Here is a 17,749-nt window from a genome sequence, read left to right as displayed (position 1 = left end):
TTTAATTGACAGTACAAGTGCGTACTGATCTAAATTACGTTGTTTGTAAATTTGGCTTTTAAAATCTTGAGTCAGGGCATTTAGTGGAGAAGAGCACTGGACAGTGAGGCTTGACTCAGCCATTAAACTAGTGTAATTGGATGGGTCACTCTTCTGCTGTCATGTCAGTGTAAAAATCGAGAATTGGAGTGGAGAAAGTCTAGTAGTCCTAACCCTAAAAACTCTCGTCTTCCAGCGAACTTTTCAGTGTTCGGTGTGAAAGAATAAACATTTATTGAACGCCTTCTGGATGCTAGCTGCTTTGTTGGTAGTTTAAGAATTGTCTCTCTGTTAGTAGTTTAAGAATTCTCTGAGAGAGGTAGCAGTGCCTCCATTTTATCAATGGGTAGACTCAGAGAAGTTGCCCAGTTCCCATAGCTAGCAGGTTGCAGAGTAAGCGTCTGATTTCAGAGCCTGTGTTATTTTCACGTGTTGCATTGCCGTCTTTACATGAGCTTGTACATTTTTATCACATTTTTTTGTTCACTGAAATTTAGTTCCAAGTGTACTCTGGGTGTGTGTGTCATACAAAGATGAGGGGATTCAAAGAATCTAACAGTACCAAGACTTAAGAGTCTTACGGAGAATCTGTTTTATCATGCTGTAGAGCAGGACCAATTCATGAGTGCCTACTACAGTTTGATATAGTAGGCACTTAAACATTTATTGAATAAATGAGTACTGTAGAGTCACAGAAGTTTAGGAAACTCTGTTAAGCTAACAAATGATCCTTTATGAATTTGTCAGATTCTAAGTGAATTTCTTAATGTTTTTGTAGAACTTAATATGTAGTCTTACCTTGATAAATGAGACATTACTTGTAAATTTTGATGCCGTTCTTTTTATTGTGTGTAGTTCCTTGTATTACTGAAATGTCGCTTGTTGATACTTCATTTTGGAAAATCCATACTCTATATATAAACAGTATTCTATTTTGCATATAATGACAATCTAAATAAGATTGTATTGCTACCTTAGGAATTATCATCCCTGTATGTTTTTGCTAATATCTGCCAAAAGTTAAAAACGTAATGTAAAAACTGCTATTAGGGACTCTTTATTCAGATACGTTATTGTATGATTTGTCATAGTATCTGTGATCAAGTCTTCTGCCTCACAGTTTGGTACGCACGGTTCTTAATAACTTTAGTTGAGAGTATGGGTTCAAATTCCTGCTCTGTCACCACCTGTGGAGGCCTTGGTCAAGTTACTTGGTCAAGTCTCAGTTTACTCATTTATAAAATAGGGAAAATAATACCCACCTCATAAAGATTTTAGTATTAAATGAGATAATGTATGTAAGATGTTTACTGTGGTGCCAGTGAGTGGTAGCTATGAGTATTCTCTTTTAAAAGTTTGCTTGCTTTAGGGCATGGTATTTTCACATTAAAGGTGGGTTATTTGAAGCTGTGTAAGCTGCACTTCCCAGATAGCATAAATGTTAAGGCAACCTTGCCACACAGATAAGTAATTATGCTCTTTCGTGTTTTAATGATTGCCTAAACGGGATTGACAGCTTTTTTTCCTTCTGAGTTACAAACCATTGAGGTTAACTAAAGCCTTTGGGTGTTACCGTCAAAATAAATGCATAGAACGTAGACAGCAGAGTCAAAAGAAAAAGGGGAAGAGGTAGCTGAGAAAAGATATAGAGTATTGAATGTGCCTCCAAAAATTACTTAAAGTGTTTTTATTGGCCTAGGTTTTCTTTCTATGATAACATTTTATTGGAGTGCTGAAATAAATGTGTGTGTGTGTTTACGAAATAAATGTTTATTATTGCAAGTGTTTTGTTTGCTAACCTAGTTTTTATTGCTGTCACTTAAAATCTATATTTGAAAATAATTAAGAATACTGTGTGTATATTTAGCTTTTAATAAACTAAGCAGTTTAAATAATTTAATTCTGTGTTTCTTAAATAGAAAGTATTTTGATTTTCTCCTGTGCAGTTTGAGATGATTTAGGACTCAAAACATGAATTGCTGTCCATTAAAGAAATTATATTAGGAAACTAGTACACAGAGAAAATTTATTTTTTGAAAAGAAAAATGCTGAATTTTGCTGGGAAATACAGTTTTTTGTTCTACAGTTTATTTCCAGTTAATAGAGCATCTGCTGTAGACTTACGTTATCCAGTAGAACTTAATGTGATAATTAAAATATTCTGTATCTGCACTGATGTGGTAGTCACTAGCCATGTGGAAGTGAGTACTTGAAATACGGGTAGTGACTGAAAAATGGAATTTCAAACTCTTAATTAATTTGCATGTAAGTAGCTACTTGTGGCTAGTGCAGTGGTTTTTAACTGGTGGTGATTTTGCTCCCAGGAGACATTTGGCAGTGTGTGGAGTAATTTTTGGTTGTCAAACCGGGAAGATACTGTTGGTACCTCAGTAGAGAAGGCAGGATGCTGCTAAACTTCATGTAGTGCACAAAATAGTGTCAGCCCCCACCCCCCAAACAAAAGCCCCAAAGAATTGCCTTGCCCGAAATTTCAGTAATGCTGAGGCTGAGAAGCCCTGGGCTGATGGTTACTGTATTGGCAGATACAGGACAGAATATACAGATTCTATAATCATCCTTATGTTTATTTATAGATTAATTTTGACTGATGCTAATGAAAAGATTCAAAGTCTAATTTGAGATATTTGGCGGTTTCTGTATTTGAAAGTTTGATAAGGTTGAAAACGATGGCATGAATTTGTGTCATTTTGTCTGTTCATTTATATAAATTTTTTTTTAATCTTTATTTTTGAGAGAGAGAGACAGAGTGTGAGCAGGGGAGGAGCAGAGAGAGAGGGAGACACAGACTCTGAAGCAGGCTCAGGCCCCAAGCTGTCAGTACAGAGCCCAACGCGGGGCTTGAACTCAAACCGTGAGATCATGACCTGAGCCAAAGTCAGACGCTCAACTGACTGAGCCACCCAGGCGCCCCTTGTCTGTTCATTTATAGATGGCAGGAGCTTGTTTATGTTCCTGCTATAATACTTCTGTTGCACATTGTATGGAATAATGTCACCAGAATCTCTTCACCAAAGTGAAATGTTGGGATTGAAACTGATTCAGAGGCGCCTGGGTAGCTCAGTTAAGCGTCTTTTTTTTTCCAACGTTTATTTTTGAGAGAGAGCACAAGAGGGGAGGGGCAGAGAGAGAGGGGAACAGAGGATCTGAAGCGGGCTCCGTGCTGACCGCACAGAGCCTACTGTGTGAGACTCGAGCTCACAAATCAGCAGATCATGACCTGAGCTCAAGTCAGATGCTTAACCCACACTGAGCTACCCAGGTTGCCCCAAGCGTTTGACTCTTGATCTCAACTGAGGTCATGATTTCAGGGTGGTAAGTTCAAGCCCCGCATTGGGTTCTGTGTTGGGCTTGAAGCCTACTTAAAAAAAAAAAAAACCTGATTCAAAATATTCTCAGATGCGTGCTGAAGTATTTATGATTAAATGCTATGTTTCATAACTGATAATGCTTGAATTTGGGAGGTTGATTATATTGTGTTCTCCACTTTTGTTTGTGTTATTTTTCCTTAAGAAAGAATGAAAAAAAAAAGTACTTAGACAAAGGCATAGCTAATAATGATAGAATGTGGAATGTGACCAGGAAGTTATTTTATCACAGAAATAATACTCATTTTGCGTGCATTTATTTAATATCTCACAACAATGCATTAATATGTTCTGTTTCAAAAACAGTGTCACGTTACTAAAAAAGTCACTGCATCTACAATACTACAAAGAATACTGACATTCTTTTACTCTTACAGATTGTTCTGGGTAACATAATGCCAGCTGAGCGTAAAAAGCCAGCAAGTATGGAAGAAAAAGAAACTTTACTAAACAACAAGGAAAAAGACTGCAGTGAAAGGCGGCCAGTGAGCAGCAGGGAGAAACCAAAAGAGGAGATCAAACTTACTGCCAAGAAGGAGGTTATTAAGGTCCCTGAAGATAAAAAGAAGAAACTGGAAGAAGATAAGAGAAAAAAAGAAGACAAGGAACGAAAGAAAAAAGAAGAAGAAAAGGTGAAGGCAGAGGAAGAATTAAAGAAAAAAGAGGAAGAAGAAAAAAAGAAACATGAAGAGGAAGAGAAAAAGAAGCAAGAAGAGCAGGTAAAACGTCAGCAAGAAGAAGAAGCTGCCCAGTTGAAGTAAGAACATTTATTTTATTTATTGATAAGAAGGAATGGGAAGAATGAAGTGTTGGGAAAACAATGATTATTTGAAATCCGATTTCTGGGTTGCAGTTCCTTGAGAGTTGGGAGTATCTTAAGTTACTGGTTCTGTTAGTTTCACTGACCAGAAGCATGCTTATGATGCTTTAATTCCTCCAATTAAATAACAGGAATCTTTAATACATATTTTTTGAGAGGGTAATCTGAACTTTTTAATATTTTTGAGAGAGAGAGGGAGAGAGAAAGAGTGCGAGCAAGGGAGGGGCAAAGAGAGAGGGAGACAGAGGATCCCAAAGCAGGCTCCATGCTGACAGCAGAGAGCCCGGAGAGCCCGATGTGGAGCTGGAACTCCTGAGCCACAAGACCATGACCTGAGCTGAAGTCAGACACTTAACTGACTAAGCCACCCAGATGCTCCTGGATTGTTTTGATTTTTAAGATGGCTCTTTTTTTTTCATGGTCTCTGGGTTTTTATTTATTTTTATTTTTTTAACGTTTATTTATTTTTGAGAGAGTGACAGAGCGTGAGCAGGGGAGGGGCAGATAGAGATGGAGACAGAATGTGAAGCAGGTTCCAGGCTCTGAGCTGTCAGCACAGAGCCCAACACGGGGCTCAAACTCACAAGAATCATGAGATCATGACCTGAGCTGAAGTTGGGATGCTTAACTGACTGAGCCACCCAGGCGCCCCTCATGGTCTCTTGGAAGTTGAAAATCTTTAGTTCTTAATGGCTGTTTGCTGAATTCTTACTATGTGCAGGACACTACAGAGTATATCAGCACGTATCCTAAAGGTAGTCATAATGAATAAATTTTATGATCCTCACTTGACAGATTAATAAAATGAAGCTTGAAAAGGTTAAGTAACTTGCATAAAGTCCTAATAAACAGTGGAGCTGCTGGGTTTTTTTTAACCTAGTCAACTTTAAAACTTTGGTCCTTAAAAGCGATTTCGTAGTACCTCCCATTCTTATCTTCATCTAAATCTATTTTTGACCTTGTAAATCTATGCAAGTAGTATGATGAACTGGCAAAAAACAAGGTAGTCCTCACAGGAAAACTACCAAGATGTAGCAAAAATGGCAGCTATTGAGTAGCATGGACTTTTCTCTTCATATGTATAAAAATTTTATATAATGTTTAAAAAGCTGTTTGCAAACATGAATTTTCATGGATCGCTAGAACAGCTCAACCACCGCTAGAACAGCTCAACCACCTACTTTCCTATCAAAGTTTTTTAGTACCTGTATTTTTTTTTTAATGTTTACTTTCTCTCTCTCTCTCTCTCTCTCTCGACAGTGACAGAAACAGAGACAGTGTGAGTGGGGGAGGGTCAGAGAGAGAGTGAGACATAGAATCTAAAGCAGGCTCCAGGCCCTGAGCTGTCAGCACAGAGCCCGATGCGGGGCTCGAACTCACAAACTGAGGTCATGACCTGAGTCAAAGTCAGAGGCTTAACCGACTGAGCCACCCAGGCGCCCCTTGTACCTGTCTTTTTAATGAGGTAGTAGAGCCTTAGGTCTGGAAGGCAATAGTAGTGGCCAGTTTGGGAATATTCAGAGCCATGATTCTTGAGAGTTTCTTATATTCTACTTTAAAAAGAAAAAAATTAACAAGGAGCTGTGGACCACACAGAATGAGGCAGGTACAAAATGAGACTGCTGTTAAGTATGAGTGTAAAAAGAACCCTGGTTTTGAAGACTCATGAAAAACAGTGCAATGTATTTCACTGCTATTTTATATTAATTACGTGTTGAAATTGAACTATTTTAGATTTGTTGGGCTAAAAATATGTTCAAATTAATTTTAAAAATTCATAAGGATATTCAATTTCACTTATTTTTGCTCCTCCCCCTACCTTCCTATAGAAAGAACAAACAAAACAAAACAAACCAACCACCAAAATCCCAACTTTTTATTGGGAAAAATTCACACATATTCAAAAAATAGGATAGAATAATGAATCAGTCCTCCCAACACCCCCCAATCACTCTGTCTACCCAGCATCAACAATTACCCACTTTTTTCCCCTGGAAAAAAAGGGTATTTTAGAGCATTATTATTTCACTGGTAAATATTTGATTTATGTATTTTTTTTTTTTAAACTGTTTTAAAAGTTTATTTTGACAGAGAATGTGCCGGGGAGGAGCAGAGAGAGAGAGAGAGAGAGAGAGAGGGAAAGAGAGGGAGAGAGACAGAATCCCAAGTAGGTTCTGAACTGTCAGTGTCGAGCCCAATGCAGGGCTCAAACTCACGAACCCGGGAGATCATGATATGAGCCGAAACCAAGATTTGGACGCTTAACTGACTAGAGCCACCCAGGCACCCTCATTTATGTATTTTAAAGTGTTTTTATTGCTAATGAAAATAGATTTAATTAATGTATATACATAGTTGTTTGTTTGTTTGTTTATTTATTTATTTATTTATTTTGAGAGACCCAGAGCGTGTGCAGGGGAGGGGCGGAGAGAGAGAATCTCAAGCAGGCTCCGCACCGCCAGTGCAAGAGCCCCACGCACAACTCCATCTCACAAACTGGGAGTTCATGACCTGAGCTGAAATCAAGAGTTGGATGCTTAACCAACTGAGCCACCAGGCACCCCAAGAGATATTTTCTTAAAGTGCATTCTCACTGCTAATCTTGTATTTGTGTTTGGCTGGGAGACTTCTTTGAGATACTCACATGTCCGTGTTTGCAGTGATGGATGCAATTTGCTGTTAAAATGTTGTGGCTTTTAGTGGAAAAATCATAGAAGGGTTGCTCAGGGATGGTTATTTCAGAAAGATGAAAATCTGATTTCTTAGAAATTTATATTTTAAAGTTACATATTTTAGTATCTCAGAGGCCTCACAGTCAGAGAGATACCCTACCCTCCCACCCCTGCCCAAGTTATTTTATTACTTGTGCAATTTAAACATGTTCCATCTTTTAATTTTTTTTTTTTTTTTTCCAGGATAAACTGTTTGTTAGCCTTTTATTAAAGGAGTTTTATCGTATAGTTTTCTTCTGGTTCCTTTCCAGAATTTCTTAATTACACTTGAATTTTAAGACCCAAACCAAGAAAGGTACTTTATTAAAGGTTTGGTTAATGCTGAAGTATGGAAAAATGGTACTTAACATATTAAAACATTGTTTTTCTAATTTTTTTTTAACATTTATTTATTTTTGAGAGACTGAGAGAGACAGAGCATGAGCAGGGGGAAGAGAGAGAGAAGGAGGCACAGAATCTAAAGCAGGCTCCAGGCTCTGAGCTGTCAGCACAGAGCCTGATGCAGGGCTCAAACCCGCTAACTGCGAGATCACGACCTGAGTCAAAGTCGGACACCCAACCGACTGGGCTACCTAGGTGCCCCACATATTAAAACATTTTTAATGCATTTTTTACAAACCTTATTCTTTATAGTCTTTGTGGACAGTTTTTTTTTCTCTCTTACCAATGCTTTTACCTGTTTTAGGTATTTTAGGTATCCTTCCTAGGTATTTTGTATTTTTCATACTATGCATCATGTATTTAATCCATTTATTTTTTCACCTTTATTGCGGTAGAATTGACAAAAGTGTCCTTTCCATTTCGTTTGCTTGTTGGCAGAATGATTTTTACTCTGGTTATTCAGAATCCTCCACTCTGTCACATTTGATATTTTCAGCGTACTGGGTTCTTATTATCTTAAGTCATTAATAAAAATGTTTTTAAAATTAGGAAAAGGAGCACCTGTCTGGCTCAGTCGGTAGAGCGCGCAACTCTTGATTTCGGGTTTTGAGTTCGAGCCCCACATTGGGTACAGAGATAACTTAAAAAAGATATCTTTAAAAAAGAAGTAGGAAAAGGGCCTTTTGCATGGTTTGTTCCTTTTGGATGCTGATGCTTATATGATTTTACTTTCGCTCTTATGAAATTTGTCAGAGATGCTTCAGAATATACAGGTTATTTTATTTACTTGTTTGTTTTTATATAGAGAGAAAGAAGAATCCCTTCAGCTTCATCAAGAAGCTTGGGAACGACATCAGTTAAGGAAGGAACTTCGTAGCAAAAACCAAAATGCTCCAGACAACCGACCAGAGGAAAATTTCTTTAGCCGACTAGACTCAAGCTTGAAGAAAAATACTGCTTTTGTCAAGAAATTAAAAACTATTACGGAACAACAGAGAGACTCCTTGTCCCATGATTTTAATGGCCTAAATTTAAGCAAATACATTGCAGAAGCTGTAGCTTCTATTGTGGAAGCAAAGCTGAAAATATCTGATGTGAACTGTGCTGTGCACTTGTGCTCTCTCTTTCACCAGCGTTATGCCGACTTTGCTCCGTCACTTCTTCAGGTTTGGAAAAAACATTTTGAAGCGAGGAAAGAAGAGAAAACCCCTAACATTACCAAGTTAAGAACTGATTTGCGTTTCATTGCAGAATTGACAATAGTTGGGATTTTCACTGACAAGGAAGGTCTATCCTTAATCTATGAACAGCTAAAAAATATTATTAATGCTGATCGGGAATCCCATACTCACGTTTCTGTGGTGATTAGTTTTTGTCGACATTGTGGAGATGATATTGCTGGACTTGTACCACGGAAAGTGAAGAGTGCCGCGGAGAAGTTTAATTTGAGTTTCCCTCCTAGTGAGATAATTAGTCCAGAGAAACAACAACCTTTCCAGAATCTTTTAAAAGAGTACTTTACATCTTTGACCAAACACCTGAAAAGGGACCACAGGGAGCTTCAGAATACAGAGAGACAAAACAGGTGATTTTCATATTTCTCAGAATTGAGAATTTATTTTGGAGCTCATACTTAAAAAGTTTCTTAAGTCTTCGTGCCACTGAAAGAACTTGTGGAAAAGGGCTCATTGCAGGGGATTTCTTAACATTTCCAGGAGAATTTCAGAGTGTAACCGTTAAAGTACTCATGTTTAAATGGGAGTCTTATCATAGATTTTGTTTCTGAATTTAAAAGAAACCTGGCAAGTATATGGTGATTTTTACTTTGGGGATGTGTTTTGTTCCTGTGATTTAAGAAACTCCTTACTGTTGAGGGATTTTCTTTTTCTGTCACTTTAACTTATCTGCTATTATTTTTGTGTTTTGTTGTGCCCTCTCTATAACAGGTTTGCTTTCATTGTTTTGAATCTTAATTCATTGATGTCACTGTTGATACTTGCTCTTCTTAGAAAACAAGTCGTTTTATTTCATAGTCTGTATTTTAGATCAGAAATTTGGAAAATAGTGCAACAAATTAGATGTGAAAAAATTTCTTAAATGCTACTGTGTAGAGTGCATTTACAGGAGTCTCTCTCCGGGGAACATCCATTTAAAATTCTGAAGGAATAATGTATGTGTCTGTGGTAATTAGTGAAGATACCTGATTGAGGGGCCACCTTTGATTGTTACAAGATAACTATTCTGTAGCCTCTGGACCTAGGAGGCATCCATAAACTAGAAGTTGATGGAAGTTGGTGGGCACTAGGTCAACTTTTATGGAGGGTGGATTTGGAGGGCTGAGGGGTACAGAAAGGAGACAACCGCAGTAGCCAAAGTATTTGGCTGAATACTTTCATCTATTTGAAGTGCATGGTTGAGTCTGAAATTGCTGTTTTTCAGGAATTAGGATGGGAGAGGATACTTTTCTATTTCCATAAGGTCCTTCCACAGTGGGGAAGGACCTACTGGTTTAAGTAGTTACCACTAGAAGGTGATTGACTTAACTAAAGATTAGTAGTATATGCCAGTAATACAGTTAGGTCTGGGTCAGGATAGGTTCAGAGACTGTATGGCTAAACCCTGGTGGTTGAGGATCATTCAAGAGGCGAGAGTCTAAGATGGCAATGGTGTTCCTCAAGGTTTCTTTAAAAAAAAAAAATTTTTTTTTGTTTTGTGCTTTTGATAGTGAGGACTGTTTTAAACTTTGAATAGGCAACTTCAGGCTGAATTTATATAGTCAGTAATGAGTTTAAAAAGAAAGTAGTGGTCCTCTTAATAATTCTCATATATTCAAGATCTTAATTATGACTTACATAGTGTTTTGTCATTTTCCTAGTCGTTTTCTTTTTCCCATATGTTCTACCTAACACATCACAACTGATTTTGTAGGTATGCTTTGATTCCTTTTTATTGGCTACTTTAAAGGTTTCGTGTGTGTGTTTATTTTTGATTGGCCTCACAGAAGCTTAGAGGGTGGAGTCTACAGTGATTTAATCTAATCACCCAATGAAGGAATCCATTTTACAGATTATCTGACAAAGTATTCTTCCTTTGAAAACCTCTCAAAGGAGCTTAGAGCCATTTCTGTGTGGGACACTCCTACTTACTAGGAATTCAAGCAGAAAATTAACTCCATAAAATGGTTCCCTTTGATGTACTTCTTTTTTTCTGGTTCAGATGGAATAAAGCTGCTGAAAGTGGGGGTCTATGAACTGTTTACCTGTTCACAATGAATTAAGTATAGAAGCACACGAAGCATTTAGACATCCTTATAGCAGTTTTCCATAGTTGTGGTATTGTTCCTGTATTTTATAAAAGCACCTGCAGTGATTAGAAAAAAAAATAGGGGCGCCTGGGTGGCGCAGTCGGTTAAGCGTCCGACTTCAGCCAGGTCACGATCTCGCGGTCCGTGAGTTCGAGCCCCGCGTCAGGCTCTGGGCTGATGGCTCGGAGCCTGGAGCCTGTTTCCGATTCTGTGTCTCCCTCTCTCTCTGCCCCTCCCCCGTTCATGCTCTGTCTCTCTCTGTCCCAAAAATAAATAAAAAACGTTGAAAAAAAAAAATTAAAAAAAAAAAAATAAAAAAAAAGAAAAAAAAATAATTCCTTTACCACAGTTTGAGAAGCACTGATATGGGACATGTCTCCTCTTTTCATGATAATATCTCAGATATTTGCAGACTGCCAGGTGGTTTCCCTTTCATCTTCTCAAGGCTAAATACCTCCTGTTCCTTCAGTTTGTTCCATGATTTCGACATGACTATCCTTAGGACATTTGTTTTGGATGCATTTTTTCCTGCCTATAATCTAAAATTCCATTAGTTTCTATAGCTGCTCTGTCATTCTTTTGACTGTTAGGCTTATATATGCCTAAAGACTAATTTTTCAAATGAACTGCTGCCAAATCAGTTCTTCACCTTGAATTACTATAACTAATTTTTTGAATCTGAATGCAGACTTCCCTCTTTTAACTTTATTTAGATATTTTTGGCGTATTATTTTAGTCTAATTATAATATTGAATGATGATTATTATTTTTAATATATCAGTGACTTATATTAATTTGTACTTACTTTCTGGTCATATCCAGCTTTGATAAGCAGACCTGTTCTTTAATATTATTTCAAGTGAAAATTTTGAACAGGATGTAGTGTTAAGAGCATGGTTTTGTGGACTTTCCCTAGAAACTTTTATTCATTTCAATATGGAACTGTTAGGTTATTAGAGGAGGTTATTTACCTAGCAGAAATTGACCTTACCATCATAGCAGTCATTTTATCATGGGATACTGCCTACTTAGATGTAGTAATTTGGGAGATGGGAAAATCTTAATCATCATATAACAAATAATTAGCATATAGCTTAATAAATAACTCATGCCTAGGACAGCGTCAATCTGAGGAGCCTCTGTAGTGAAGATTTGAATACCTGACTGACCAAGACGCATGAAGAATGGATTAGTGCAGAGTCCCTTGGCCTAGTATTAGTACATTACGGTGTACTGTAAAAATGATCAGTTTCCCAAAGTTTCCCCTTCCCAGTCATTATCCAGTAGGTGTTTTGAGGTTTTTCTAATCATGGGAATAAATCATGGACAATAATTTTTCCCAGTAAGGTTTCTCTTAGGCATGGTAATGCTGGAAATCTAGGTGCCAAGCTAGTGGATGTTTAAGCCTTTATTCAGTATCTTAATAATGACAGTTTTAAAAAAATCAAATCCATTGTATTTTCAGTCTATGAATCCTAAATGGTTTTGGTCATTTTAATTAACTTAGGAGATGGCAGTATTCATAGAGGTTGTGAAGCCTTTGTGTATACTCCTTTGTTTTTATTTTAATTTTTTTAATGTTTACTCTTGAGAGAGACAACACTAATGGGGGAAGGGCAGAGAGAGATGGAGAAGAATCTGAAGCAAGCTGCAGGCTCTGAGCTGTCAGTACAGAGCCCAGTGTGGGGTTTGAACTCACAAACTGTGAGATTATGACCTGAGCTGAAGTCAGATGCTTAGCCAACTGAGCCACCTAGGCGCTCCTATACTCCTTAAGCTCTATACTTAAGAATTCTTTCAACCAATTAAAAAAAATAGAATAATAAAATCTCTGGTATTTTCTTAAAGATGTTAATGAATGAATGAATGAATGAAGACAGTGACTGCACAAGACCTGTTGAGTCTTAACTGTTCCTTTCTCACGTTTGCTGGGCTGATACCATAGGTATTAGATAGTTAGTTCTGTTTCTAAGCCCTTGAGGGATTTACAGTTATAAGCAGAATACAACTGGCCCTAGGGTTTGGTGAATTTTAATAAATTTGAACTTACAAGCTTTTTGTACTTAAAACAATTTTTAAAATACATTTTAGTTAAGCGATTGATCCTGGGGACTTATAATTAATATTTAGACGTCTAAAAATATTATCTTGCAACATCTGCCAATTTAGAGTTAATAGCTTTACTTCTTGGTAAGTTTTATGTTCAGTGCTCTATACTTGAAATGTTTTGTACTATGAGATATTATTCTCATAGAGGTAATATTACCTGCTACTTTTTGGCTTTTAATAAAAATTGAAGAAATGATTTAATTTTTATTTAGATATTACTTAATTATGTAGAAGAATTTGTTTCTTGTAGTGAAATCGTGAATTCAGATGTTAAGTCAATTCTTGCTTGAATAATTTCGAAGTGTCTTAATTTCTTTCTTTCTCCCTAACTGATGGGAGTGGTAGCAGAAGTTTCTCCTTTTAAGTATTGGTGAATTAGGACCTTCATGATTACATGTTCAAACAGCACTAAGTGATTTGATTGAAAGTATAGTTAAAAAAAAAAAAAGTACAATGTAGGCTTTCCTCCATTAGTTAATAAAATCAGGGAGGTTTCTTTCATTAATGCAAATTCATGCGGTATTACTTTACCAGTGATGAAACTTGATAGCACATTAACGTAAAATTAAATAGCGTTGCTTTTACCTTCTGCTTTTCTCCCAGGTAAGTTGTACCTTGCCTATAGTTGTGGGGTTTTTTTTTTTTTTTTTTTAAACAGGTGGATTGTTTGATAAATTGTGTAGTACTTAAGCGCTACTAAGATGTTCTATCACTGTACTTTATACTCCGTGAGGCTTTTTTTTTTTTTTTTTTTTTTTTTTAAACTCAGTGAGGCTTTAACAGTTTTGTAAGTGCTCTAAAATTGTTACCTCTTTCCAGGTATTCTCTAACTCTGATTCAATGACTTTGACAGTTTAATAAATATTTGATCGAGTACATTTATGCTTACTGTGCAGTAGTGGCTTTTCACACAAGATTATAAGACATCCATAACTAAATTCTAAAATGAAACCGAAAGAAAATTATTCTCATGAAAATTTGACAAATTGCTGAGATGAAAGGTAAAATCTAGTAGCTTTTAATGGGTCTGCCTCATGATTATAAATGAGCTTGCTCATTGTGACTTATGTAGCAAGTGACAGATCGGATTCTTTCATACCTCTTCATACTGTATTTTTCACAACTTCCATGTTACTCTTCATCTGCATTTAGGACTTGTACTAGATTTTAAAGTGTCTAGTAAACACATTAGCAGTGCACACAGTGCTTACCCAGTCAGGTCCAGATAAAAGGACCTGAAGGAATATAAAATAAGCCCCTCAGTGTGAGAGGGCTTGCCTTTGATAGATGCATTTGAGAGACATTCTAATTCCAATGTTAGGTACCAAGTGGACAATTTTACTTTAATTTGGGAGGCAGTGTATATGGTCCAATAGTTGTGAGCATGGACGCTGGAGCCTGGCTACGTGTGTTCACATCTTAGATTTGTCATTTACTTAGTTCTGTAACTCTCAGCAAGTTATCTCACATCTCTGTGCTTCAGTTTTCCCTTCTGTAAAATGGAGTAACAGTAGCACTCTACCTTGGAGGTAAATGTGAACGATGCAATGAATTCACATGTAAAAGCACTTAACAGTATCTGATTCATTGTAAGTATTCAGTAAATGTGAGTTTATTACTTGTGATATATTGCTTGCTTAATCCTTCAGAAAGTCCTGATTGGGATGTCTCTTGTACCTTTTTATGATTTTGAAAATTTGTATATTAAGCTTTGATAGCTTTTTTTTTTTTTTTTTTTAATTTTTTAATTTTTTTTTTTTTTTTTTCAACGTTTATTTATTTTTGGGACAGAGAGAGACAGAGCATGAACAGGGGAGGGACAGAGAGAGAGAGGGAGACACAGAATCGGAAACAGGCTCCAGGCTCTGAGCCATCAGCCCAGAGCCCGACGCGGGGCTCGAACTCACGGACCGTGAGATCGTGACCTGGCTGAAGTCGGACGCTTAACCGACTGCGCCACCCAGGCGCCCCAAGCTTTGATAGCTTTTAAAAATTTTTTCATTTTTAAAATAACGCGAGACAACAGCATACAAAATAAAAGCGAGAAAGTCAAGAAGAATAAAAATGAAAAAAAAAAGAAAAACAAAAAATAGGTCTCAAGACTAGAATCATTTGAGAAATTTATGACTTTTCTCATGAGATAGAATGCTCGATTCAAGAGTGGACTATTTGATATTTTCTGTCAGTTCTACAGTATTGAATTAGTAATATAAAAAACACTAGAAATCAAAGATTGACATACCTTAGGGTTGTTTCCACCCAGCTCATCATTGGGTGAAGGAGGTCTATTGTATTTTTATTATAATGAATCAGATTTGGAATTAATTTTGTTTTCATTGCTTGCTTTTCATATCTTTAAGATGGTCCCAGTAACTCCCTCTTGTACAATGATGTCATGAGAAGGAATGTACTCATTTATAATACCTTTAACAGTGATACTAATTCAGAGAACTCCAGTTATGACAAGGATTGGCAAACTATGGCCCGCAGGCCAGATAGACCCACCACTACTTTTTGTACAGCTGGTGAGCTGAGAATAAGAATGGTCTTTATCTTTTTAATTGGTTGAAAAAAAATCAAAAGAGGAATATTTTGTGAAATACTAAAACTATATGAAGTTCAGATTTCAGTGTCCATAAATAAAGCATTATTGGAAAATAGTCATGCTCATGTGTTGTTGTATTATTGCCTATGGCTGCTTTTGTGCCAGATCAGCAGACTTGAATACTTGTAACAAAGACCATATGGTCTGCAGAGCCTAAAATATTTATATCTGGCCCCTTTGCAGAAATAGTTTGCTAACCTCTGATTTATGATAGTCTCAAAAAGATTGGCTTCTATTCAACATTCTGAATATATGTGCTTCTGAAGAGATTATAATTAAAATGATATGTGATAAATCATATATTCAGCTTGATTTTGCATAGTGATAGATTGCTGTGGAATTTTCCTAAGAAATTTTGGTGAGATTTATTTTACACTGATGAACAGACTAGGTACTTGGGTCAAATGTGCTGTGTAATGTTTAGTTCCCTCATACAGGTCTTCTAAAAAAAGCTAAACTAAAAATCTTTTCCAATGGGCTTCATAAACATAAAAAACTGCCATATATAAAACATTCATTAAAAAATGTCTCATTTTAATTTCATTCAAACCTCTAAATGATTCTAGGGATTTTGAATGTTCAGGTACCTATGGTGCATTTATTTCTCTGCTTAAAATGTATAGACTTACTACATCCTGTGTGTTCAGTCCGATGTTTAGTAAATGTATATTAAATAAATGGTCAAGGAAAATATGTAGGACTGTATAAGTTTTGTGTGTAACAGAACTCTTCCCATGCCATTTCATTGGTATCTTGCATTGCTTGCCAAGTTTTCAGTATAAGGTATGATTAGAAAATAAATCTACCAAAATCTGAGCTTTTTTTCTGAGGACTGTTGTCTCTAGGTCGTAACCTAAGCACATATTAGTACTGTTAACAAGTCTGATCATGGGATTGAGATTTAGGAAGTGTGAGGAGTTACCTCTGGAGCTTCAGAGTTTTAAATTGGTTCCAGGATGACTGGAAAGGAACTGGAACGCATACAAAGGCAACTATCATAGAATTATATCACTTTTAATTGATCCAATGCAAAGTCCCAGGCAAATGATTGAAAATGAGGTTGATACTGGAAAAAGAGTGTTTTCTGCTGTGATAAAATAGTCCTCACTTTGCTAATGCCTATGTATCATAAATCCTTAGTGAATGTTGTATAACCTAAAACTGGATGTATTGTTCTTTAGATGACTCTAGTGTTGCAACTTGTTAGAAAAATTAAGTTCCAGGTTCTGTTATTTTGTTTTTTTTTTAATTTTTTTTTTTTAATGTTTATTTATTTTTGAGACAGAGACAGAGCATGAACAAGGGAGGGTCAGAGAGAGAAGGAGGCACAGAATCTGAAACAGGCTCCAGGCTCCGAGCTGTCAGCACGGAGCCCGACGCGGGGCTCGAACTCACGGACTGTGAGATCATGACCTGAGCCGAAGTCGGCCGCTCAACCGACTGAGCCACCCAGGCGCCCCCAGGTTCTGTTATTTTGAAACATTTCCCAGTGTCTTTTCAAGTACTGAAATAATTTTGCATCATCTTAATTGTCATTAGAGGTTCTGAAATCCCTTAGAACTGTTATTATCCCTCTTAACATAATTTGCTATGGAACAGACTGCTAAGGGGGTGCCTGGGTGGCTCACTTGGTTAAGTGTCTTGATTTTTTACCTCAAGTCAGGTCTTCATGTCAGGGTCGTGAGTTCAAGCCCCACTTTGGGCTTCATGCTGGGTGTGAAGCTTACTTTGAAAAAAAAAAAAAAAAGAATAAAGTTTTTATTGGTTAACATTTTTCCAGTACATTGCAGAACATTTCAGAGTAGCCTACTTTTGAACATTATTTATTTAAAGAGTTTAATTTTAGTGGCTTTTTCTAAATTCAAAAATGACATAATTTCTAATTAAAAGTTCTAACAAGCTCACTCATTGAAAGCAGTCCCAGTCATTGCTTTCATGGTTTAAGTATTTTTGAATGCTTTGAGTTTAGAATTCATTCATGTAACTTACTGAAAGACTGTTTTTTTCAGTAAGATTAGTTTGAAATAAACAGGTGAAGAGAGAAACTATTCTTGTTGATAGAACGGTATCATCCAATGTACTTTTAAATTGTAAGAAAATGAATGAAAATTTCTCATTTTAGATCCCTAATAGGCCAGATAAGAAAAAAAGAAGATTGAATTTAATGAATAGTAATGTATGCATTGATCTATCTTGTGCTTGTAATGGGAGCTGATAATTCCTAACAAAAAAAATGTTAGCTGGAATGTTACAGCATTTAAACAAAAGTTTATGTGAGTAGGACTAGGATAAGAGAAAAATTTGGAAATTGTTCCAGCTAAGCAGGGATGAATAAGTGTAGGCATTGTTTTTCACGTTATTTTCTGTTAACTT

The 17,749-nt window shown here is 36.5% G+C and overlaps 1 protein-coding gene across 1 annotated transcript in view; it reads left to right on the top strand.

Annotated features, from left to right (window-relative positions):
• The window catches only part of UPF2 (UPF2 regulator of nonsense mediated mRNA decay), a 112,048-nt gene that overhangs the window by 1,751 nt on the left and 92,548 nt on the right, over positions 1-17,749 (top strand). Inside the window, exons 2-3 of the mRNA XM_060659320.3 lie at positions 3,803-4,182; positions 8,164-8,943. Coding sequence (XP_060515303.1) covers positions 3,821-4,182; positions 8,164-8,943 — 1,142 coding nt within the window. The 5' untranslated portion in view covers positions 3,803-3,820. The remainder of the gene's footprint in view (positions 1-3,802; positions 4,183-8,163; positions 8,944-17,749) is intronic.

Source organism: Panthera onca, chromosome B4 (genome assembly GCF_046562875.1).
Source record: "Panthera onca isolate mPanOnc1 chromosome B4, mPanOnc1 haplotype 2, whole genome shotgun sequence".
In the NCBI taxonomy this organism is placed as follows: Eukaryota; Metazoa; Chordata; class Mammalia; order Carnivora; family Felidae; genus Panthera; species Panthera onca.
The sequence above is the reverse complement of the archived record's forward strand: the minus strand, read 5'-3'. Positions and strand labels throughout refer to the sequence as shown.